We start from the raw sequence: 23045 nt of genomic DNA on the forward strand, positions 1-23045 counted from the left end.
GTGTGTGTGTGTGTTTTACTCTGAGTCAAAAAAGGACACACTGAATTCTATCTCCCTGCAAGGCTTTAAGCCACAGGAGTTTTCATCTAACAGTACTGCCTGCTACTCGTCTGGCGCTGTGCTGGCTTAAGGAAAACTAGCATCTCTATAAAACTGAGATAAAAGGACAGAACGCGAACAAGCAATGTTTTATGTAACTTTAGAGAAAAACACGCCTCTTTTTGGGCGAGAACACTGTTCTGAGGAGTACTTGCTAGTCTCAAATCATCGCTCTGAAATACTAATTGACATCAATTAAAATGGAGACGAAGAACACCCAAACAGGACAAAGTACAAAGTTAAACAAAATACCTTGTGTAAGCAGTAAAAGTGATAGCTATTGAATGCTTCTGATGTGCCAAAACCTGTGGCAAGTAAGTGCTTCTTGTTATTATTCCAACTATCGTTAGCAATAACTGTGGGTAGGTACTATAATTATCTCTGCGTTATCAGGAGGAAACCCGAGAGTTTAAGCAACTTGACCCAAAACACAGCTACTAAATGGGGGAGCTGGGCTTTTCACTTGATAGCCTAATTCCAAATCCCACACCTTCATCATCACCTGTGATCCTTTTTTTCAGGGGGAAAAAGCAGCGTGATATTTGTCATACTGCTCTATAAAAAGGACTTCTAATGACATCCGATAACCCTCTCCAATGCCACTTGCTCATTTCTCTTACTGTTTGCATCTATTTGTGGGGTCCTAGGAAATGATCTGGGGATCCTCTGTAACATTTTGCATGCAGTCCTTCTGGCTAACGTGGCCACTGGCTGACTTCTGTAAAGCCAGACCGGAGTGCTGGCTTTTACGGTTGTGGCATTTGGGCCCACGGAGCTTATCGCTGTGATGTTCTTATTCTGGACCTAAAGCCTGGGCTATTGAAGCAATTCTTCTGGGCGATGAGGCTGTTTACGTTGTTGATCTTTTATCTCTAATCCAATGATATCCATGCAGGATATGATGATAAAAAAGCACTGTGGATACAGACTAGCCCTTGAGCTACTACAACAAGCTCAGGTTCCCTGGCTCATGCCAGAGAGCTAAAAGCCTTATAACTGACAGGGTGAAAATGTTAGGACTGTTCTCACTGCTTGTAAAGGGATGCTAAAGAAACGTCGTCATGTCTTTGTTCCGTGCAGTGTGTGTGTTAAACCATATTTTTCTATAAGAAAACACTATGAGAATATCAGGTAGGGGACGATGTTTGTTTCTCTGTGAGAGAATTTTAATTTTGAGAATGGCAAGCTGGATAACAACATGAATAGTAGAGGTTAAGAAAAAGGAAGCCCCGACTTTGAAAGAAAAATGTCTTCATAAGTAGATTTAATATTAATTCTATTTCATTATTTAGGGACTCTGATATAAAAATGATTTGGCCAGCACTGTTTCCTCTTACTAATTAGAATGTACTCTTTTATGGCTTGTTTCCAATTTTCTAGCTGCCTACGAGAATCGTGCATTTGATACGCTGTCATGTCTGCCTTGAGTCTTTCCACTGGAAGTGAGAGATGGCCCCTTAATCAGTGTGTTCTTTGCACACTGGTGACTGATGCAGGCTCGCTCTTCCTGGCACAGCAATAAAGGAAGAGACTGTTCCAGGCATTGATGGATTTTTTTTCTCATAACGAAGTTATCAAGAATGATTAGCATTCTATTAATATCAGTGGATTAAAAAGTTTTGATAAATGCTAAAATTAAAAAATTTAAAATCCATTATCATTTGCTTTCCTTTGCTGCTAGTCTATTTTAATTGCTAACAGAGTAAATTTCTGACGGGGTTACTAAAATCTTCCTACCTGTAACAATGATCATGTCCCTTGTGCCTAAGTGCCAACCTGGAGTAGTAATTTGTGTTATCTAATATGATAGGGCTCATTGTTAATGTTTATCAAATCAGATATCCTAGCCAGAAAAAGTCTACCAATTAAATTGGTGTTTACAGTCTACTCTCATAATCCATTCCCTGATATTTTTAAATAATAGCAAAAGCGTTCAAAGTTTCAAGCAACTTACATGTAAACTTTACAGAAAAAAATGTATAAAATGCTACATATATGTATTCTAATTCTGTGGAAATCAACTTTTAAAATCTACGGTGACTTTAGTGGCTTCTTATCAAAATATTTGACTCTATTTTGGATAATATAGAATATCTTAGCTATTATTATAGGATGATTTCTGGTAATATACCAGTGACAACGTTTTAAACAATAAATTCCCAACTAAGATAGAATAGTAACCAAAGAAAACATGTTATAAAATGTACTAAAACAGTGATTTTTTAACATTTAAATTCATTGCTGATTTAGCCAGCTATAGTAGGGAGAGAGAGCTAATTCCTCCACATAGAACACACTAACTGCAAAAAGGCTACTTGTTGTCAACAGGCTAAACTTACCTGCACGTCTCAATAGCACACTGCAATCTGATAACAGAATGCCGAAGTGGAGGAAACAAGAGAGTACAAAATAGATTTGGAAGGTGAGGAGAGGCTAAATTTTGAGAATAAAAATATTGGTATTTAATTTTAAAATGTAGATACTTTTCAGGCTATAGACTTGACATTTAAAATACTTAATCCTAGTCTCCTATTTTTCTGTTTAAAATTCCTTGATTTTATAATTAAATGGATAGCTACCCACATGGAAAGAGAAATGATACAGTTGTCCTCTGCTGATGGTCAAAGTTTCTGGCTTATATGACTAAGGCATGTCCTTTTGCTTGGACTTCGGGAAAATCTAGTTTCTAGCATTAAGTAGATTCCCACTAATCACTTACTAAGTCTGTGATTAATTAGTTTTATTCTACAGATATTAAGCACCTGCTATAGATCAGACACTGTTGACTGGAGGAACATTTTAATCACTCTGTGATCAAATTACAAACCCAAGACATGTGTTAATTTAATGTCAATATATAAATATTCCTGGTTTTTAATAGTCCTACTTAGTCATCAGCTTAGGAACAAGAAACAGGCTGTCATCACCGAAAGGCGAATCCATGCAGAGAACGTGGTTCAGGCCTTGCCAAGGTGTGTGGTGTTTCCAGGGGCGCTACTGCGGACTGTGCTTCGCGAACAGCGGGTGGGGACTTGGTGGGCCACATGCTTACAGGCTGAATCCTCAGATTTCAGGAGTTAGGATTGTAGCTGTTTACGGAAAACGTCTTAAAACAAGGGTTGGCCTCTTTTCCTGGTAGTTGACGGGCAGCGTGTAATGGAGAGCGAAGGAATCCACGGACATTTGACTGTTATTCCTTTGGCATACTTGGAATTGTATCTGAGCTGAGCTTCTGGGTAACGGACCAGGGTGAAGTGATGAAGTATGTGGGAGCGCCTCCTAGGAGACTGAAACCAGTGCCATGACAAGAGGCCTCGGGCGCTTCCTTCCAGTCCGGGACTTACTCATTGTCATGCTCCACTCCTGGGCAGAGTGCTGTGGCTGGCACATAAGACCCCTGGGGAATGTCTGTTGCACCAACCTGAAGGTTTGTAGTAAATGACGACGTTAACAAAGTATAATTTGCATAACTGTTTAACGTGAGTTTTTCGTGCGGTCTTGTAACGCGCCCCATCCGTGATCACTCTGGGAAATGTCCGTGGAATAATAACATGGTACCAGCTTGAGGACTGGACACATTTGTCACGTGGCTTACGAAAAGCACACCGGGTTTGCATGCCAAAGACAGCCTTCTAACACTGCTTGGTTTGACCTTTACAAAGTCCCTTGCCCTCCCGCCTTCCCCAAGCCTTAATTTATTTGTCTAGTCACTCACCTAAACATTTATCGAGTACACACTGTATGCCTTTTACACAGAGATGAAACAGAGACAAACCTTCACCTGGAGACGCTTGAAGATACAACAGAAAAATAGAACTTGAATGTCTCCTCATCTATAAAATTAGAATTTTATTTTTAAATAAAATCCACCTACTGCATGGATTTGGTGAGGCAATTACAATACTTCACTTTTAATGTATATAAAAGTGCTTTGAAACTGCAAAGCACTGTACAAATATTGTTATTTTGATTATTATATAATCATTCCTCATATATTATGCTTTTTTCCTTAGGTTGAATTATAACACTAATTTTTCATGGAAAGTTTTCTAATTTCTCTTTTGGAACAAATCAGGAGCTTGGGACCCTGGTTCAAGCTTTATCTGTACTTACCCATTTAGTCACTTCCGATTTCTCCCTCCTCTGCCCCCCAGTTCCTGGTAACACCCCTACCCCAGTTCCTTTCTATCTCTATAGATTTGCCTATTCTAGACATTTTATATAAATAGAATCATAAAATATGCGGCCTTTTGTGTCTGGCTTCATCCATGTTATAGCATGTTTCCTGTCTTTATGACAGTGTATTGATATGTCACATTTTGTTTATCATTTATCAGTTGATGGACATTTCGTTTGTTTACACATTTTAGCTATTATGAGTAATGTGGCTATGAACATTCACGTACAAGGTTTTGTGTGACATATTTTTGATTCTCTTGGGAACATACCTAGGCATGGAGTTAATGGTTCATATGGTAACTCTGTTTAACTTTTTGAGGAGCTGCGTCGTTTGATAACTGCTGCTCCATAGCTTAATGCACATAAACATCTAATGAGGGAAAGATAAGAACCACTGCCAATGCCTGTAAAAAATGATGCAAAGACAAACAATAAAAGAAACCCCAGCTCTCCATGCAGTCAGACTGCAGGGGGCACTACCGCCTGTGGGGTAAAGTTAACGGTCAGCACTCCTTCACTGAGCTCGTTAGGGAGGTAAACTTTCCTGAGGTTATGTGCAATTATGTTTCAGCGATCACTGTCTGGGTTAAAAAAATAAGCTCTGGTTTCCAAGTGGAGAATGTGGTACAAATGAGCTAAGTGGGGCTGCCTGGCTTATGTGTTAGTGCACTTGATTTTCCACGTTGGAGAGCTGTGCCTCTCTGAGCGGCAAACCAATGGGCCCTGGCATTTTGCTATAAGCTGTGTTTTTTAGTAGCTACTAAAGCACCAGGGAGTAAAACTGCTTAGTTCTGAAGCTGGGATAAAAGATGCAAAGCTACTTCACGAACCAAAGGTGGGAGGAGAGTTTTGTAGCCCCCAAAAGATAGGTTGCTTTTACTAAAATGTGTGATGCTAACACAAATGTTCATTACACGAGGTAGCTGTCCCATCTTAGCCACCTTGGACAGACCTAGAGGCAACTGCTCGGCTATCGATAGACATAAAAGGCAAAAACGCCTTGTTATTTCCATATTGCCCGTCTTTTCTTTCACATGTACCTTCTTCTAGGGACGTGGTTGAAGCTGTGACTGCCAACATGCGTATTCTCTTACACGCTCCCCTGCTCACCTCTGCTTCTCTACATTGCTGTCCCTTCCCTGTCTACTCAAGTTTGCACTTCCCAGGCAGGGAACGTTGACAGGCCCGGCTTTGTAAATTCTTTCACATTTGGCGCTAAAGCAAATCAGAACACATTCCTTTTTAGCAATTACTGCTTGTTGTATAACAAACGAACCCAACGTTTAGTGGCTTACACTACAACTACGCCCATTTCAGCTCTCCCAACTGTGCCTGGCTGGCACTTTCTGCTCGTGTTGACTGGGCTCCCTGGTGTGGCTGCTGCAGCCGGCAGGTCAGCTGGGACGCTGAGTAGGCGTCTTTTCTCACAAGGAGACGAGACTGGGTGCTTCCCATGCAGCCTCAGGGCAAGCCTCAAAGTAAGAGCTGACCAAGGCGCCACTGCGTCATCTTTGCTGACATCCCCGTGGTGACGCAGTCCACGTGAGAGTTACGGGGGGGAAATTAGTGTAGCGTGACCACCTCGGTGTTCGTTAAGGTAACTGTGTTTTTTATTCCTTGTTCTCTCTGCTTTTTATTCTGGGAAGTTCCTATCAACATCTTCTAGCTCACTGGTTCTCAGTCACGTCCACACTGCTGCTGAGCCCAGGAAGGGCACCCTTCATTTCTCTTACAGTATGTTTCTAATTTTCAGCATTTCCTTTCTCTTTGAGCTCTTAGGATGTTAATCTGTTATTTAAAATTCCTGGTCTTATAATTCCAAAATCTCGTCATAACTGAGTCTGGTTCTGATGATTGCTTTGTCTATTCACACTGTATTTTATTTTGTGTTTTTCAGCATGTCTTGTAATTTTTTTGTTAACAGCTGGTAATGATGTTATCTAGCAAAAGGCACTGAGGTGAATGGGTCTTTAGTGTGAAGTCTGAGGTTCCTCTGGCTGTGAGTTAGGCTGCATGTTGCTGGTTGCTGAAGCTGCAGGTGCCAGAGGCTAAAATGCCCTCCAGTGTCCTTGCTTTTGTCTCTTCTCTTTGGGTTTCCTGAGGGACTCCTTTCTGAATAGGACTTGAGCTGGGCTCTGTTGTAATCCCTGTTACAGAGGAGCTGGGGTGACACGGGGGAAGGGCTGGTTCTTCAGTTCTGTTACGTCTCCATCTTTCGGTGAGCCTGTGACCCTGGGCTGTGACCTTCACAAGTGCTTCTAGGTCCCTTCCCCCCACCCTCACGCATCTCCACAGGTGAGACAGGAAACCAGAGGGGGCTAGAGTGGGACAGTCGCTTCCCTGAAGTCCATCAGGGGCTGGTAAAACCCAAGTTCAGGCTTTGGTAAAATAATTTCGCTTGAGGGCAGGCCTCTGTTAAGAACAGGAGCTCTGGGAGTATTTAAAAGGTTTATATCCCCCCCCCCACCCCACCCACACACACAGAAGCACAAGTGGCTTTTTCTCAGATCTTGACCCTGAGAACCAGGTATGGTTCCGAGAGGTAAAACTCATGAAAGCGTGGGGGCCCCTAAAGCTGGGGAGCTTTTCATCTCACAAACTGGTCTCAAACACGTTCTGCATCAATGAGCCAATTCTCCTTTAGTGTCCCTGCCCGAGGCTGGCCCCAGCTGTGGCTTTTGCTTTGCTCGGGTGTGGCTCTGTGTATTTGCCTGCCTTTCCAGTTTTGTGGACAGTGGTTTGCCCTGTGTCTTCAGTTCTCTGATGGATCTAAGAACGGCTGATTTTCATTTTGTTTACCTTTTTGGAGGTGAGGGGGTGACGGTGGGAGTGTGACTTTCAAGTCCTTTACATGTAGACCAAAAAACCTGGATGTGCCTAGCATTATACTCATTAAAAGGATATCTATCTATCTATCTATCTATCTATCTATCTATCTATCTATCTATCTATCTATCTATCATCTATATCTTCTATATCTATCTATCTATCTATCTGCCATCTCCTCCCTCCTTCTCTCCTTCTCTATACATAAGATTGATGGATTTTATGATATAGTTCTGATCTGTTATGTAAACTGCAACATCAATGTTGCAGTCGTTATGCTAAAAACCAAGAAACAGACTTGCAATTTATATATTAGTAATCTGCCTTATAGTCAAAGACATTTAATTTCAACTTAAAAAAAAAAGCTAATGAGAAAACTCATTACTCTAAAATGAATAGAGTAAGAAAATACTTTTATGCCTGAAACATGCTTAACAAAAAAATAGTACATGTCTTTTCCTAGGTGTTTTCCATGAAGATAAAAATTCTAAATTTTTATCATAGATCAGTATTTTCTCATCCTTCCATAATTTAGGTCTTTGTGGGAGCAGTGTGGGGAGCTATGGGGCATTATGTTGAGTGGGCACAATCTAATTATGGGTCTGTGCCATATATTTGTTTTTTGTGGACTCTAATTTCCTTGTTTTCCTGGTCTAGAAAGTCCAGATTAATAATGGAAAACACTCATGAAAGAATAAAAGTTTAGAATTTATTTCAGGATACAGCTAGCCTCAAAAAGTAAATATCTATGAATTAGTTGCTAAAAGTATAATTTATAATTAAATCAGTACCTCTCTTCTTTAAATTTACTTATTTGATTTTACCTGATACTGTATGAAAATGAATTTAATAAGGAGTGGTGAAAAATTAAGGAGATGCAGAATCTTGGTTTTTTCAGATACTATTCTATTTCAATTTTAGACTCAGCTTACAGTAAACAGTTCCTTGTGCTGGCAATATTTAATTTAAGCATGCATGAGAACAGCATTGTAGGAATTTTACTTCATTCTTGCATATGTTCAGCATGCACTGAGTACTTCCTCTGTTACAGTCATTGCATGCATAATATATCTATGAATTTCAACCTTCACTGTAGCACACAGTAGTTCCCTATGGTTGTGTGGTGCACAGCTGACGTTAGAGGGAAACATGGAACGGAAAATAGTGAAGTCCTTAAGTAGCACTACGGAATGAGATGGAATACATCAACGGTAATCTGAGTGACGAACGGGATTTTAATCCAATTCCTTTGTACCAGATATACTTACTATACGTTTGCTAGCAAAGACCACAGAAGAGACAAATTATATTCCTTCTCCACTTTCTGTTCCCAAAGCTTTTACGTAGCAGTTTTTCCTTCAATGTTAGGATCTATTGGCTAGATCCTATATCATACTAGAAATCAGGTTGTAAGTAGAATTTCATGAAGCAAATCTTTTATTTTTGGTGGCATCACAATTTCTAATTTTCTTTCTTTTGATTTTCAAGAATCTGACTTTGACTCATTTGCATCTGCACAGATGGGATTTCTAATTGCTGAACAGCTGAATGATTTGCAGACTTTCTTACTGTTTCTCAGACTTTCTCTGTATAACCTGTAATTCTTTCATTCAATCATTCAATTTCTGTAATTATATCAAGAGGATACATCAGTTACTGCTTAGAGCGACTCCAGATCGTCTCTTCTTTCCTTTCTCCCTTTCATTTTAGTGAGAAAAACCCCCACCCCATCCTTGTATCTGCCGACTAGGCTGTTCCTGTCAGATCTTTAGTTGATGTGAGATTAAGGTAAGGAAATGATGCCTCTTGCAAAAATTCATTCTTTCAGAGACAAAAAATGTCATGGATTTTCTGGGAGGGCATAACAGCTCTTTCCATTTTCTTTTGTTATCAATTAATGATTTTTGACACAAATATATGCCTGATTAATCATTGCTCAAGCTAAAATGTATGGGTGAACTATGTGTATGACAATTTAAAGTGTGATGAGTAGTTAAAAATAAAACGGTTCAGGACTAAAAAAAATATTTTATGGATAATTACAAGTTGCTAAATGGAACATGGCTATACTTTGAAGGTAATTTCAGAAAATATGTATGTGAGAAATGAACATAAAGAATAAAATGTTTTGGTCCGGCCGAGTGGCATGATGGTTAAGAACTGGCTTGGGACGCCAGAGGGCCCCGGTTCGGATCCCACATATGAGGGCCAGTGACACTGCCCTCCACAGCTAAGATGCTGAACAACTCAACCTGGAGCTGGGCTGCCGTGAGTCGCCGGTGACGGCGTAGGCTGCAGCCCCTGCTGCAGTGGGTTGCCATGGGCTACCGTGTATAGCCAGCAACCAGCGTGAGTGGCCAGCAGCCGCTGTGAGCGGCCATCCAGAAGCCGGCGACTGATCTGCCTCGCCCGGGAAGAGTGCAATGATGGTGCCAACTTGGGCTAGCGAAGCGACGTCCTCCACAACTAGACTGAAGAACAAAACAACAGCAACTTGTCTGTTCCCCTTCCCCTAATTCCCCAGCGCTGTTCCCATCCCCCCAATTCCCCAATAAAAATCTTAAAAAAAAAAAGAATAAAATGTTTTTTGACAGTGTAAGATGTAATTGACAATTATTGATGAAAACTGGGAACTCTGAAAAAGTTATAATTAAAATTATAAAAATGTTATGTGTTACAGTAAATCATTTTGCTCAGTAATGTAACGTTTATTAACAACATGACTTTTGTTATGCTTTAATCCAAGTCCTTCTTCCCCGGGGACATGCAGGCTTCTCGGCCTGCCGTCCATTTTAACTGTTCTGCTATCGGAGCCACGTGAGGAAGGGTGCACAGGAGTTAAGGGTTCCTTACGGTTTTCTCAGATATGTTAACAAATAGTAACCTTAGAAGACTAAAGGGAAATAATGATTTTTTTGATCGGTCACAGGAACTATTGGTTATTTAGAAAATGAATGACACCTCTGTAATGTGACTCCCCATAACAGTCGGCTACTATATTTCAGGCTTTGCTAGGACATGGAGTAAGACCCCAAGAGTGTTTGCTAATACTGAGAAGATTTGCCAGTAAGCAGAAGGATAATTAGGCCAGGCCTTCTGTGAATGGCACTAAGGCATGTTATTTTCTCTGGTAGTGACTTTAAACGTTTTTGACCACAGCCCACAATAAAAACTACATTTTATGTCATCTCCCAGGAAGAACACATACACACACACACACAAACCCCTACAATAAAACTTCCATGAAACAATACTTAATGTTCCTATCTGTGGTATGTCCTGATATTTTCTATCCCTTTTATTCTGTTAAGTAAAAAGCCCCCATCATAAGCCACTGCATTAATTCATGACCCACGAGTGAGTGCTGCCCCGTGGCTGCTCTGTGAGGGAGGCAGGGTTGCAGCGTCTGAAGCACCCGTAAGCGTGACTTGCTTCCTGAGAGAGTGGAAGGCTCTCCACTGGTGGGGCTGCGTGGGCGGGAGGCACGGCTTCACCAGGTAACGTTTCTTTAGACGTCGACATGTTTAACATTGAAACTAGGAAGGTTCATCCTTTAAAATTTGGGGCAGGTTCTCATGCTAGTGCTTCCTAAATCATTCAAATGAAGTGCCATTTTCCTGTTCACAACATATATTTGTGCATGAAATAAAGCATGTTTGAAACATTTTAAGAACATTAATTTATTGCTAATTTATTTCCTAAACTAAAAGCAATATACGATCAGTGTAGTCAACTAAAATGCAAAAAAATATATAAAAAAGACAATCCCACAGCCAAGAGATAATCACGGTAACATTTCTATCTGTCACGTGTGTTTGCATTGTTCCTACATGTGGGTACACGTAAAAACACATGCATACAATACGGATCATACCAGCTGATGTGCCTCCCTCCCAAATGTTGTACCATCAGCATCTGTTCACTTCATCAAAAATAATTTCAAAATATTGCCTAGGCTGAAAATTAGTATAAAATGGCATAATTTATTAATTGTTTCTCTATTGTTGGGCATTTAGGTTTTCCCAGTTTGCTACTGCCTTTTAGTTTTGTTTATGATTTTTCTGCCATGAAAATGTATGCATTCATTTGATTTATGCATTCAACTGCAGTTATCTTTTTTGTAGATTTTTTTCCTTTGCTTTTATTCATTATTAATTACTTTCCAATCCATGGGAGAGTAAATATTTAATTTAGGAAGAATAAACCCAATGTTTCATTATTGTTTTGGGGTAGATTATAAAGAAATCATGCTGAGGAAATATTCTTCATTCAGTGGGTAGTGAATATTGCTGAATGGGTTTTTGGCATCTAGTAAGACATCCTCCTAGGTGCCAATGCCTGGTTGGTAGCAGAGGTTCAATAGATGTATTTTTTTTGAATGAGTCAACAATCACAGAATTGAAAATTTTTTCTACACTTAAGTGTAAAAGTAACATTTTTGATAAATTTTATAGCAAATCAAAACCTATCTTTTTTTTAAAAAAAATTAAGTTTAAAAGGACTACAAATAGTAAATAGAAATAGAAATGTACTAAGTAGGAAGTGGATCTCTTGAAATCTTGCTCCCCCAGGCTAAACATTAACAATCTGATAAATATTCTTCCTGATTTTTTTTCTATGAAGTGAGAATTATTCATTTAACTACACAAAAATATATGCACATAGATCTTTACTCTTGTACTGCTGCATTATATTGAAAAAAAATAAACAATAGAGAATTATCTAGAGTAGTTACTGTGTCAATATATAAAACAATCCCAAAAGAAATTAGGACTAGCCAAATGAACAGACATGGAAAGATTTACACAATATATCATTATATGAAGAAAACAGGTCTTTTAAAAATTGATCTGTTGTTAAAATAATAGAGAGATTTCCCCCATTTTAAACCATCAGTGCATTCCGATAATCACCTTCTTGATTGTATTAAGTAAGCAATTCTTTCAAAATACAGATGAATTTAAATTGTTAGTATTTTAGGTAGCAGTTTTCATTGATAATTCTTCATTGAGCTAAGTTCTGGATTTGGGTTTCCTGGTTTTGCCTAAGTTATACTAGTCTCATGGAATGAAATAAGTAATGGGAACATTTCATCTAGCACTGAAATTATCTGCATCCTGAAAGACTAAAAGAATTATCTGGTAAAAGATAATGCCATCTAGTCCTGGAATCTTTTTTGTACAGTTCAACATACATGTGAATTAAAATGTAAAGAAGTAATTAGTTCAAATTGTCTGTATCCTTATTTAAGTTGCCAAGACTAACAGTGGTATATTCAAGTATTTGACTAGAATTGTGCTTGTACTGTCTCCTTAAACTTTTAAAACAGTTTTTGTTTTATGGAATGTTTTGAAGCAATAGTATGATTGAGAGTTTTAAATGTGTACAATTAGCTAAAAAGGAAACTCACTCAGGCATATCTGATTAAGTTAGGTCATTATATAAAGTGAGAATGGCCATGTAACGAGTTCTTCCTTATTTTGGGGTCCATAAAAATGGAGGAGTAACAGCAACTCTGTTGGTGGTTAGGACTCTAGGAGTCTCAAAGAAGTGTGCTAATATGTTAGGGTTCCCTTTCTCATCTAGAGAATTGAAATGACCAGTTGTATTTACTGTGATTTGGATCTCATCTCAGTCAGCTGGCCATCTGTCAAAAGCAGACATCCTTTGCTTAGTCTGATTTCCTGTTTGTCTTGACTGCATTTTCCTTTATTATTTAGTCAAATAAGACTTTTTTCCTTTATAATCATATATCAAAACAACCTCTATGTAATATTCCAGCCTCTAGTCCACATATGAAAATACCAGGATTATTTAGGTTGTAGACTGAATTCCTAATTTTTACCTCTCCTAAGATGAGCTTTGTTATAACTAATTTACCACTTTATACTTTGATTAAGATAACTCGAGCAGGGCCGGTCGAGTGGCGCGATGGTTAAGAACTCGCTTGGGATGCCAGAGGGCCCCGGTTCGGATCCCACATATGAGGGCCAGTGACACTGCCCTCCACAGCTAAGATGCTGAACAACAGCTCGACCTGGAGCTGGGCTGCCATGAGTCGCCGGCGATGGCGTGGGCTGCAGTCCCTGTGGCAGTGGATTGCCATGGGCTACCGTGTGTGGCCAGCAGCCAGCGTGAGCGGCCAGCAGCCGCAGTGAGCGGCCGTCCAGAAGCCGGCGACTGATCTGCCTCGCCAGAGAAGAGCGCAATGATGGTGCCAACTTGGGCCAGTGAAGCAACATCCTCCACAACTAGATTGAAGAACAAAACGACAGCAACTTGTCTGTTCCCCTTTCCCCAATTCCCCAGCACTGTTCCCATCCCCCCAATTCCCCAATAAAAATCTTAAAAAAAAAAAAAAAAGATAACTCGAGCAGTTTTTCCCAATCTCTCTGTTACTTCAATTGAAAGATAAGGATAATGATTTGGCTGTATCACAATAGGGATATATGAGGAATTAATTTTAATATATTTGTCATGAGGACTTTTCGTAATCTACTGATGTAAGTCTACAGAAAGACTAAGTATAAAAAGTGAAGATTTTATAAAGGGTGTGAAACATGATAATTTTTGTCATCTAGTTTATCTTGCCAATCTATTGATTAAAAGTGTGTTATGCATTATGAACATTGTATCTAGTCTTACCTGAGCCATTTTTCAGATATCCATTTGCATCTACAGTTGTATACATGATATAAGGTCCAGGCTGATTGACTCCAAAGGGCTGCAATAAAAAGAGGAATAGTTAAGCCTTGGAAAGTAAATAAATCATTTGAAGTTTCAGGTAAATCTATTACTAATCAAGTAAAACCTTCTTACATACAATTCTTACATAGATGGCAGTTATGTAGAGAATATTTCTATGAAAAGATAACCTGTGTTATCTTTTCAAAAGAAAACCTCTGTTAGTAGAAAATGCTTAACACTTTAAATGATTTGACAGTTGCATTTATACAGCATTAATTTTATTGGATATTTCTAAGACCTAATATTTCCTATTATGCAGGGTGACTACTTTAAGCAGCTCTCCCAGAGAACTGTCCCTCTTTGACATGTCTGGCAGCTCCCTGAAAACCTCCATTCTCAGTATGTATTTCGCCAGGCTGAGAGCTTGCTCTGTGTGAATAGCCCTAACAAACTGGAATGTTTGTTAAAAACAATCATTAGCAATTGTTTATATTGAAGCTACCTAAGGCTGTGCTACCAGTTTGGGTCAATGAGAGGCTGACCAAATCTTAAAAGAAAAAATGCGAATGAGATGTTGCAAGGGAGGCTTTGAAAAGCTCTGACACGATCCTGGGAATCTATTGTAGAAGGTCACCCAGGTAACACTGCTTTCAGACAAGGGACCTGAGAAGGCCCTAATCTCTCACCTAATCTCTCATTTAAGGAAACCTCTCTTCAATCATCACTGACCATTAAACCGAGTAGAGACTTCAATGGCTACACACAATAGACTTTACAGAATCAGTCCAGCAAAGTCACTGACCAAACAGCAGCAGCAACAACAAACAGCAGCAACAAACCTAGCAGAGCGATTTCCAGGGTTAAGACAGTATTTAAAATGCCCAGTTTTCAACAACAAATTATGACACTCACAAACAGGAAAGTATGGGAATACATAGGAAAAAAAGTAGTCAACAGAAATTGCCCCCAAGGAACTCGAGATGTTTGACGTAGTAGGAAGAAACTTGCAATCAGCTGTTATAAATATGTTGAAAGGACTAAAGGACATGATGTCTGAAGAACTGAAGGAAATTACGAGGACAGTGTCTCACCAAAAGAGTATCAAAAGAGAGATAGAAATCACACATACAAACGCCCAACTTCCAGAGAACAATAACAAGTTAAAAATTCACTGGAGTGGCTCAACCGTAGATGTAAATTGGTAGAGGAAAAAAATCAACAAAACTGAAGATTTGTCAATTCAGACAATCCAGTCTGAGAAACAGAAAAATGAAGAAAATAAAGAAAATGACAGCGCCTGAGAGACACATGGGGCACCATTAAGAATCCCAACAATAATGGGAGTCCCAGAGGAGAGGAGAGAAAGGGAAAGAAAGAAAGCGTAAAGCAAAAATGGTGGAAATACTGAAATTTAATTAAATATATTAATCTGCACACCCAAAAGCTCAACAAATTGCAAGTAGGATAAACTTGAAAAGATCCACACCAACATACATAATAGTCAAATCCTACCAAACACATCATAGTCAAAATGTTGAAAGCCAAAGAGAATTTTAAATGCAGCAACAGGCAAGTAACACATCACTTACAAGGGATCCCCAATAAGATTATCAACTGATTTCTCATCAGAAACCCGGAAGGCCAGAAGGCAGTAGGATGCTATATTCCAAGTTGAAAGAAAAAGGGTGTCAATTAAGAAGTCCAAAATCCAGGAAAATGATCCTTTGTAACAGGGAAATTGACATATTACAAGATAAAAACTGAGAGAATTTGTTATGAACACATCTGACTAAGAAGAAACACTAAAGGGAGTTGCTCTGGCTGAACTGAAAGTACACTGGACAGTAACTCAAATAAAAAGCAGCAGCAGTACACTTGAAACCTATGTAACCTTACTAACTGTTGTCACCCCAATAAATTTTAATTAAAAAATTCAGAATCCAAAAAAAAAAAAAAGCACCAGTAAAAGTAGCTGTAGGTAAGTGGAAAGTGTAAATGTATTTTTGTTTGTAGCTCTTTTCTCCTGTCTAATTTAAAACACTACTGCATAAAGCAGTTATTAGAAACCATGTTGGTGGGCTCATAATGCATGTAGATGTAATCTGTATGACACTACAAGCTGAGGTATACAGGGGCAAAATGTGTTTATGCTGCTGAAACTAAGTTGCTATAAATATGAACTAGATTGTTTCTAAGTTAAGACGGAAACTGTAATTCTGACAGAAAGAACTAAGAAAATAACTTAAAAATATAGTACAAGAAACAAGGGAATTAAAATCATATCCTAGAAAATATGTAACAAAAGAAAGCAGTAATGGTGAAACAGAGAAAGAAAAAAGACACATAGAAAAAATTAGCAGGGCCGGCCGAGTGGCTCGTTTGTTAAGAGTTGGCTTGGGACGCCAGCTCTGAGCAGCAGAGCCCCGGTTTGGATCCCACATGAGGTTCAGTGGCGCTGCGCCCTCTACAGCTAAGATGGTGAACAACAGCTCAACCTGGAGCTGGGCTGCCGTGAGTCACCGGCGACGGCGTAGGCTGCAGCCCCTGCTGCAGTGGGCTGCCGTGAGCTACTGTGAGTGGCCGGCAGCCAGTGTGAGCTGCTGAGAGCTGCCGTGAGTGGCCGTCCAATGCCCTGTGACCCATTTGCCTCAGCCGGGAAGAACGCAATGATAATACCAACATGGACCAGTGAAGAGACATCCTCCACAACTAGACTGAAGAACAAAAAGGACAGCAACTTGTCTGTTCCCCGTCCCCGATTCCCCAATGCTGTTCCCTACCCCAATTCCTAGGTAAAATCTTTAAGAAATAATAAAAAAAATATTAGCAAAACAGCAGACCGAAATTCTACCTTATCAGCAATTACATTAAATGTAAATGGATTAAACATTCCTATCAAAAGGCAGAGATTAGCAGGATAGAACAATATGACCCAAGTATATGCTGTCTATAAAAGACACATTTTAAATTCAAAGACAAACAGGTTGTAAGTAAAAGCATGGTAAAGATATACCATGTAAACAGTAACCGAATGAGGGCTGGAGTGGCCACACGAGTATCAAAATAGACTTATTTTAAGAGTTCCCTTAAAGTCACTTCAAAAGGATCTACATGAGGAAAAGAAGTGCATCAGTCAATACCTGAAGAACAGCCCCGCAACTATCAAATTTGGCACCATAGGCGAGTATTAGTGGAATGGCTAAAAGATCCATCTCTGGAGCTTAAGCTTACTGCTGGTATTCTTAATCAGGATGCAAGGGATTATCACGCCTGGCAACACTGACCGTGGGTTAGACAGGAATTTAAACTTGGGGATAATGAGCTGTACGTAGACGAACTTCTACGTGAGGACGTGAGAAATAACTCTGTCTGGAACCAAAGATACTGCATCATCTCTAACATCACTGGCTGCAGTGATCACGCCACACTGGAGGGAGAAGTCCTGTACACTCTGGGAACGACCAGAGTCGCACCATATGTGAAAGTGCATGGAACCATTTGAAAGGGATTTGCAGGCTGGTGGTCTTTCCAAAAAGCCCAGTCTGTTAAATCAATTACAAGTCACAGTTCCCCCTACCTAACTGCCTTTCTTGTAGATATCCGTGAAGATATGCTAGAAAACCGATATGATAACAAGGAGGATACTCTTAATAAAGCATTAGAGTTACATGAAATACTAGCTAGGGAAAAGGACATTATAAGAAAGGAATACTGGAGATATATTGGAAGATCCCTTCTAAGCAAACACAGCATAGAAAGTGACCCACCAACAAGTGTACAGCAATAACAGCATTTAGAAGCACCTGCTGGAGTGCTTTTATTTTTCAGGAATTCTAGTGCAGGAGTTTAAAACCACAGTGATCACTCCCTTTGCCTATGGTGTAAACACATGGCACAGGTACTGCTTTTCAACAAGAGCTAAGTGTGATGCTCCTTGGGTGCCGCTGCTATGGCGACTACCTGGAGTCAGTTGATTCTTTTAAAGCAAAGTAATCCAGGGGGAGGGAGAAGAAACAGAAAGTCCCATAAAGGAACTTTTGTGGTCTTATCAACATTGGCTGTAATTACATTAGAGCTGCCATGCCACACATTAAGTGTCTTGCTATCACTGCGACCGACTAATGCCAAAAGAATGGTTTTGTAAGAAAGTTGTGGATGCATCCTAAAAAAATTCAATTTACAAGGATTAAGAATTTCTGAAGCAGTTAATTCCTCTAGTTCACTGAAGTATTTATGCACACATCTTAAATTCCTTTATGTGAGACCTGAAAAGCTGGTAATATGCCAGGAGCTGAAATTAGGGGAATATCAATCAGTGGTGATGACAACATGTTTGTGAGTTTCCTATAAGGTCTTTCTCACACTTCTCTGAAATCATTTCCTTTTTTGTTATAGACTCAACATTTGTGGCTCCTCAAAATTCCTATGTTGAAGCTGCAACCCCCAAAATGATGATATTTGGAAGGTAATTAATGTTAGAGAGGTCATGAGGGCGGGGCCGACATGAGGGCTCTGGTGCCCTGATAAGGAGCGACACCAGAGAGCTTGCCTTCTCTCCCTCGATGCACGTGAATCTGGGAAAGGCCATGTGAGCACCCAGTGAGCACGTGGCCCTGGGCAAACCAGGGTGACAGCCCTCATCAGAACTTGACCATACTGGCACAATGATCGCAGACTTCCAGCTCCCAGGACTGGGAGAAAGTATCATTCTGTTGTATTTTGAAATGGTAGCCCAAGCTGACTAATGCAATAATTTAAGACTTATGAGTTATTCCATACATTTTATGTCAGGAGAATATTTTAAGTACTAGCTTTCCCAATTCAGAAAATAAGAATGTAATTTTTAGAGTAGACAATCTGGGTTCAAATTTCTCCTTTTCCACTTGACTTTGGGCAAGTTATTTAATTTCTCTCTCCGTTTCCTCATCTTAAATTAGGGGGAATCATAGTATGTATCTCAGAGGATTGTTGTCAAGATTGAGCAAATATGTGTAGAATATTTAGAACTGTGCCTGGTACACAGTAAATGCAAGATTACTTTTTCATTTTGGCTAAGTACATTGTCATTTTTATAATGAAATCTCATTTTTAACTATGTTGAACTACAACTGAATGGGCAAAATTATTTTGATCAAAACCAGAAACACTCACCAAGTTTCCCTTTTAGTTTTCTTTCATGTATTGTAGGATTCTAAAGCTACACGAATGATTTATTTGCAAGAATGTATGTTTGGAATGACAAAGTTGTTAGCTTACAGCAAATCCCTTTTCTAAAGGCCCAGTGCTGTGGTTCACAACCTTGAGCATCAGGATCACCTGGAGGGACTGTTAACAATACAGATGCATTGGCTGCATCCCCAGATGTTTTCATGTGGTGGGTCTGGGTGGGGCCTGGGAATGCGCCTTTCTTCCAAGTCCCCAGAAGATGCTGGTGCTGGTGGTCTGTGGACCCCTCTGTATGACCCACTGGTCTTGGACTACACTGTGTACATTTTATAAAAAATGGCAGCTTGTGAGAGTATTCAGTGTAACCTAAACCTTTGTATAATTATTGGATTTGGTTCAATACAAGAGAACAAAACCATTAATTCAGTGAGTGCACAAAAAACAATAAAAAACGCCTCTCATTTTTTTCAGATGCTTTTAGAGGTGCAGAATTTTTTTTTTAAATAGTATGCTTCTTTCTCAACCAATGCAAACACAAAGAAGTGAAATGAGCGTTCACAAAATTGAAATTTCACAGAAATTGAAAGGCCATTAGAGAAGATTCGAGCTGGGATCATTTAGAAGCTTTCTGAATTGTGTGCTATATTTCAAGGCATGCTAAAACAGGCAGAAAACAAAGTCTGAATAAGCAAAGCAAACATCAGGACCAGACTCAGATATGGCAGGATGTAGGAATTATCAGACCAGAGATTGAAAATAACTATGATTAAAATGTTAAGGGCTCTAGTGAAAAAAGGCGACAACATGCAAGAACAGACTGTTAATGTAAGCAGAGAAATGGAAACTCTAAGAAAAAAATCAAAAGAAATGGTAGAAATTAAAAAAAAAACTGTTACGGAAATGAAGAATGCCTTTGATGGGCTCATTGGCAGACTGGACACAGTGGAGGAAAGCAGCAGTGAGCTTGAAGGTATTGCAATAGAAACTTCCAACGAGGAAATTCAGAGAGAAACGAATGAAAAGATGAAACAGAATATCCAAGAACTGTGGGACAATTACCAAGGGTGTAACATGTGTCATGGACTACCAGAAGGAAAAGGAAAGAAAGGAACAGAAGAAATATTTGAAGCCATAATATGAGGTTTTTCCTAACTTAGTTACAGACACCAAACTACAGATCCAGGAAGCTTAGAGAACACCAAGCGAGATTGCACCTAAAACCTATACCTCGGCTTATCCTAGTCAACCAGCAGAAAACCAAAGAGAAAACCCTGAAGGTAACCAGAGAATAAGCATGGGAGGAAAGATATCTAGGGCACCATGTAAGGCTACATGATATGACTATGAAGCTCATTTGATGTTACGGACTACGGATTAGTGGTGGCGCCAATGTGCGGACTGCATATTTTTCTTCAGAAATACCCAGTAGCCTAGGTTTAAGAGTAAGAGAGATGGTTGGCTTCCCCAGGGCTGTCACTTTGCCAGGCAGGTACAGTGAAGGAGTCTTTTGTGGGAGTGAAGGGTAGGGGCAGGAGTGATGCTTGATGTGTGGCAGCTTAATAAGGACGGAGGTAAAGACAAGAGTGGGCTGATACAGGTCAAGAGACGAATGGGCGTAAAGTTGGAACAGGCATAGCGAGAGTAACAAGAATGAGAGGGCTGGAAAACCAGGCAGGAGTCAGAAAGGTAGATGAACGGTGTTGAGATTTCATGGTAAAACAGCTCCAGTACATGAAGTCCACAGTCTGGCCATGGGAGTGAGCAACTGAAGTTGAACAAAATGAAAGACTCAGGGGTTTTCAAAATGGAGATGAACGAATGTGGGCGGGATTAGTTTCTGACTTGAGTAATTCCTCCCCTCTCTATATATCAGACAGGTTACCTGTCTCGGGTGGGAACATGTAGGGGGCAGAAGAGCTATTCAACTCATCAATGAACTCAGGTGGTAAAGAACGTCACATGGCATGTACATGTGCCCTCTCAGTGTCACACTGGGTCATATCTAACATAACATTTTCTATTACGATCAAGTGGATCTGATGTCAAAGCGATATGAAGAACGCCCGCTGTTTAATGAAATAAATAATTTCACAAGTGGGCATCCATTTGATACATGGAAAACTGGGGCAGTATGGTGTGCATTTGTTTCTTTTAGGCTGTCATAAAATTGTGATCTATCAAGGGGAGAAAAGTGATAGACTGAATGGCAGTTCAACAGGAGCTGAACTCCAAAGGAAGGAAAAACAGGACGAATGGGAGGCAGACATCTTCCGCAGAAGCGCCCAAGGGCGCTGGACCACAGGGCACTATGAGGGCAGAGCTGCAGGCTGGGCCTCACTTAGGTGACTTTCTAAGTGACTCTGTTCTCCACACCACAGACATGACTTTTATTTTAAGAAGTAGAACGGGAATACTGCTGACCTTACAAGAATAATCTGCCTTAATTATAAAGTCTTTCCTATCAAATTTTCTGCTAGGCTTGTGGGTAAAACGAGCGGGTTCAAGTTCAACATTTTAGACGTCTTCACTTGACCATGTAATGTAGGAGCCACATGGTGGGGATATGGTCAGTAAGGGATGGGAAGAGAAACAAAGGGTCTGAATGTTTCACAAACTGGGTAGACAAAACCCAGACACCCAGGTTCACCTTCAGCCTCTGATTAATCACACAAGTTCCAATATGGCCTCTGTGCCCCGCCTCCCAGCTGCCCCCAGACACCTGCACTTTCCTAATGGCAGGCAGGCAGCTGGGTTTGAGCAGGCACTCACGCACCTTCACAGGGGGTACGGTGATGCCCTGTCCAGACCTTCCCTTCAGGACTGAGACGCTCAGTCCCTAAGCTGCTGCTGGCTCACAGCCAGGCTCTTACATATAAATTGCTCTCAAAGGGAGCTGGCTCTACAAAGCATAACCCCTTCCTGGGGACGGCCTGCACACAATGTCTGCTTGACACCAGTGCATAAAGGCCTGGCCCCTCTCCTCAATCTTAGGCATCGCCAAAGGACAGTCCTAGCTTCACAGCTCCGCACGCATCACGGACGCATTTCTCCTCCTGCGGATCCTGCTCGCCTCACTACGTCAGAGGCGTGACTCTCAAGCTGAGTCTAGACTGAAGCTTTGCGCGCAGATCTCTGGGTCAGGGTCTGTCTCCACATGTCTCAGACATGGAAAGTTTCCCAACCACACTTAAGATGTTGGTAATGTGGTGCTTTAATGGGGTAGTAAAAATATGAGACTATAATCAGAACCTCTAGCTTTGTGTTCTGTTCCACCCCTTAGTAGCTAGGACTTTGGATAATTTCATTTCTCTGAGCCTCCATTTCCTTTTCTTTAAATGGAGGTTAATTCCTTATAAAACAAGGGTTACTCTGAGGACTGAAGCAGGGATATAGCAACTCTCTCTCTCTCTCTCTCTCTCTCTCTCTCTCTCAAATACAATGTTTGTTCTTACAAGATGCATGAATTGGCAATTTCAAAAACTAAGCCTATTTTCACATTTTGTTATTTTACTGAAACATTCCATTAGACAGCAAGTCGATATTAATACTATACCAAAAAAAATTCATTAACTGTCTACCATAACATTGACCCTCTGCTATGTATGAAGTTACAAAGATGACATGGTTCTTGACCTCAACGTGTTCCATTTTAGTGTGGTGTGTAATTGAAATTACACCAGTAAGTGTGACCAAGTATTACATAAGCCAAAAAGGGAGCAGTGTGCACCGCAGTAGTGGGAGGGCGGTTGTCCCCCAAGGATATCAGAAAAGGCCTCCTACAGAGGTTCGGAACCTCGAGGTGAGAAATTTTTTAGGAAAGGTACTTTATTCCCAGTAAACTTTTTTTTTGATCACTAAAGGATACTTTTTTCACTTCTAAAAAGTAATACCAATTTGATTGTAATCTCTGATAACTATTTTGTGTGTATCTATTCATCATGCAGAGAATTTTCTCAGAAATATTTACAACTGAGAGTGAAGTACTTACTGTTATCTTGCGAGGGCAGTCATTAGAACAGAGACCACTAAGAACTGGGGGGAAAATAAAGAAAAGGCAATTATTACTGATACAATGTAAGCTTATACTT

The 23045-nt window shown here is 40.1% G+C and overlaps 1 protein-coding gene and 1 pseudogene across 1 annotated transcript in view; one reads left to right on the plus strand and one right to left on the minus strand.

Moving 5' to 3' along the window:
* The window catches only part of ITFG1 (integrin alpha FG-GAP repeat containing 1), a 140160-nt gene that overhangs the window by 19468 nt on the left and 97647 nt on the right, over positions 1-23045 (minus strand). The window contains exons 15-16 of the mRNA XM_019643283.1: positions 22946-22989; positions 13750-13828 (exon numbers count right to left, since the gene is read on the minus strand). Coding sequence (XP_019498828.1) covers positions 13750-13828; positions 22946-22989 — 123 coding nt within the window. The remainder of the gene's footprint in view (positions 1-13749; positions 13829-22945; positions 22990-23045) is intronic.
* On the plus strand, positions 15323-17578 carry LOC109383577 (protein farnesyltransferase/geranylgeranyltransferase type-1 subunit alpha pseudogene; annotated as a pseudogene).

Source organism: Hipposideros armiger, unplaced genomic scaffold (genome assembly GCF_001890085.2).
Source record: "Hipposideros armiger isolate ML-2016 unplaced genomic scaffold, ASM189008v1 scaffold_4, whole genome shotgun sequence".
Classification (NCBI taxonomy): Eukaryota; Metazoa; Chordata; class Mammalia; order Chiroptera; family Hipposideridae; genus Hipposideros; species Hipposideros armiger.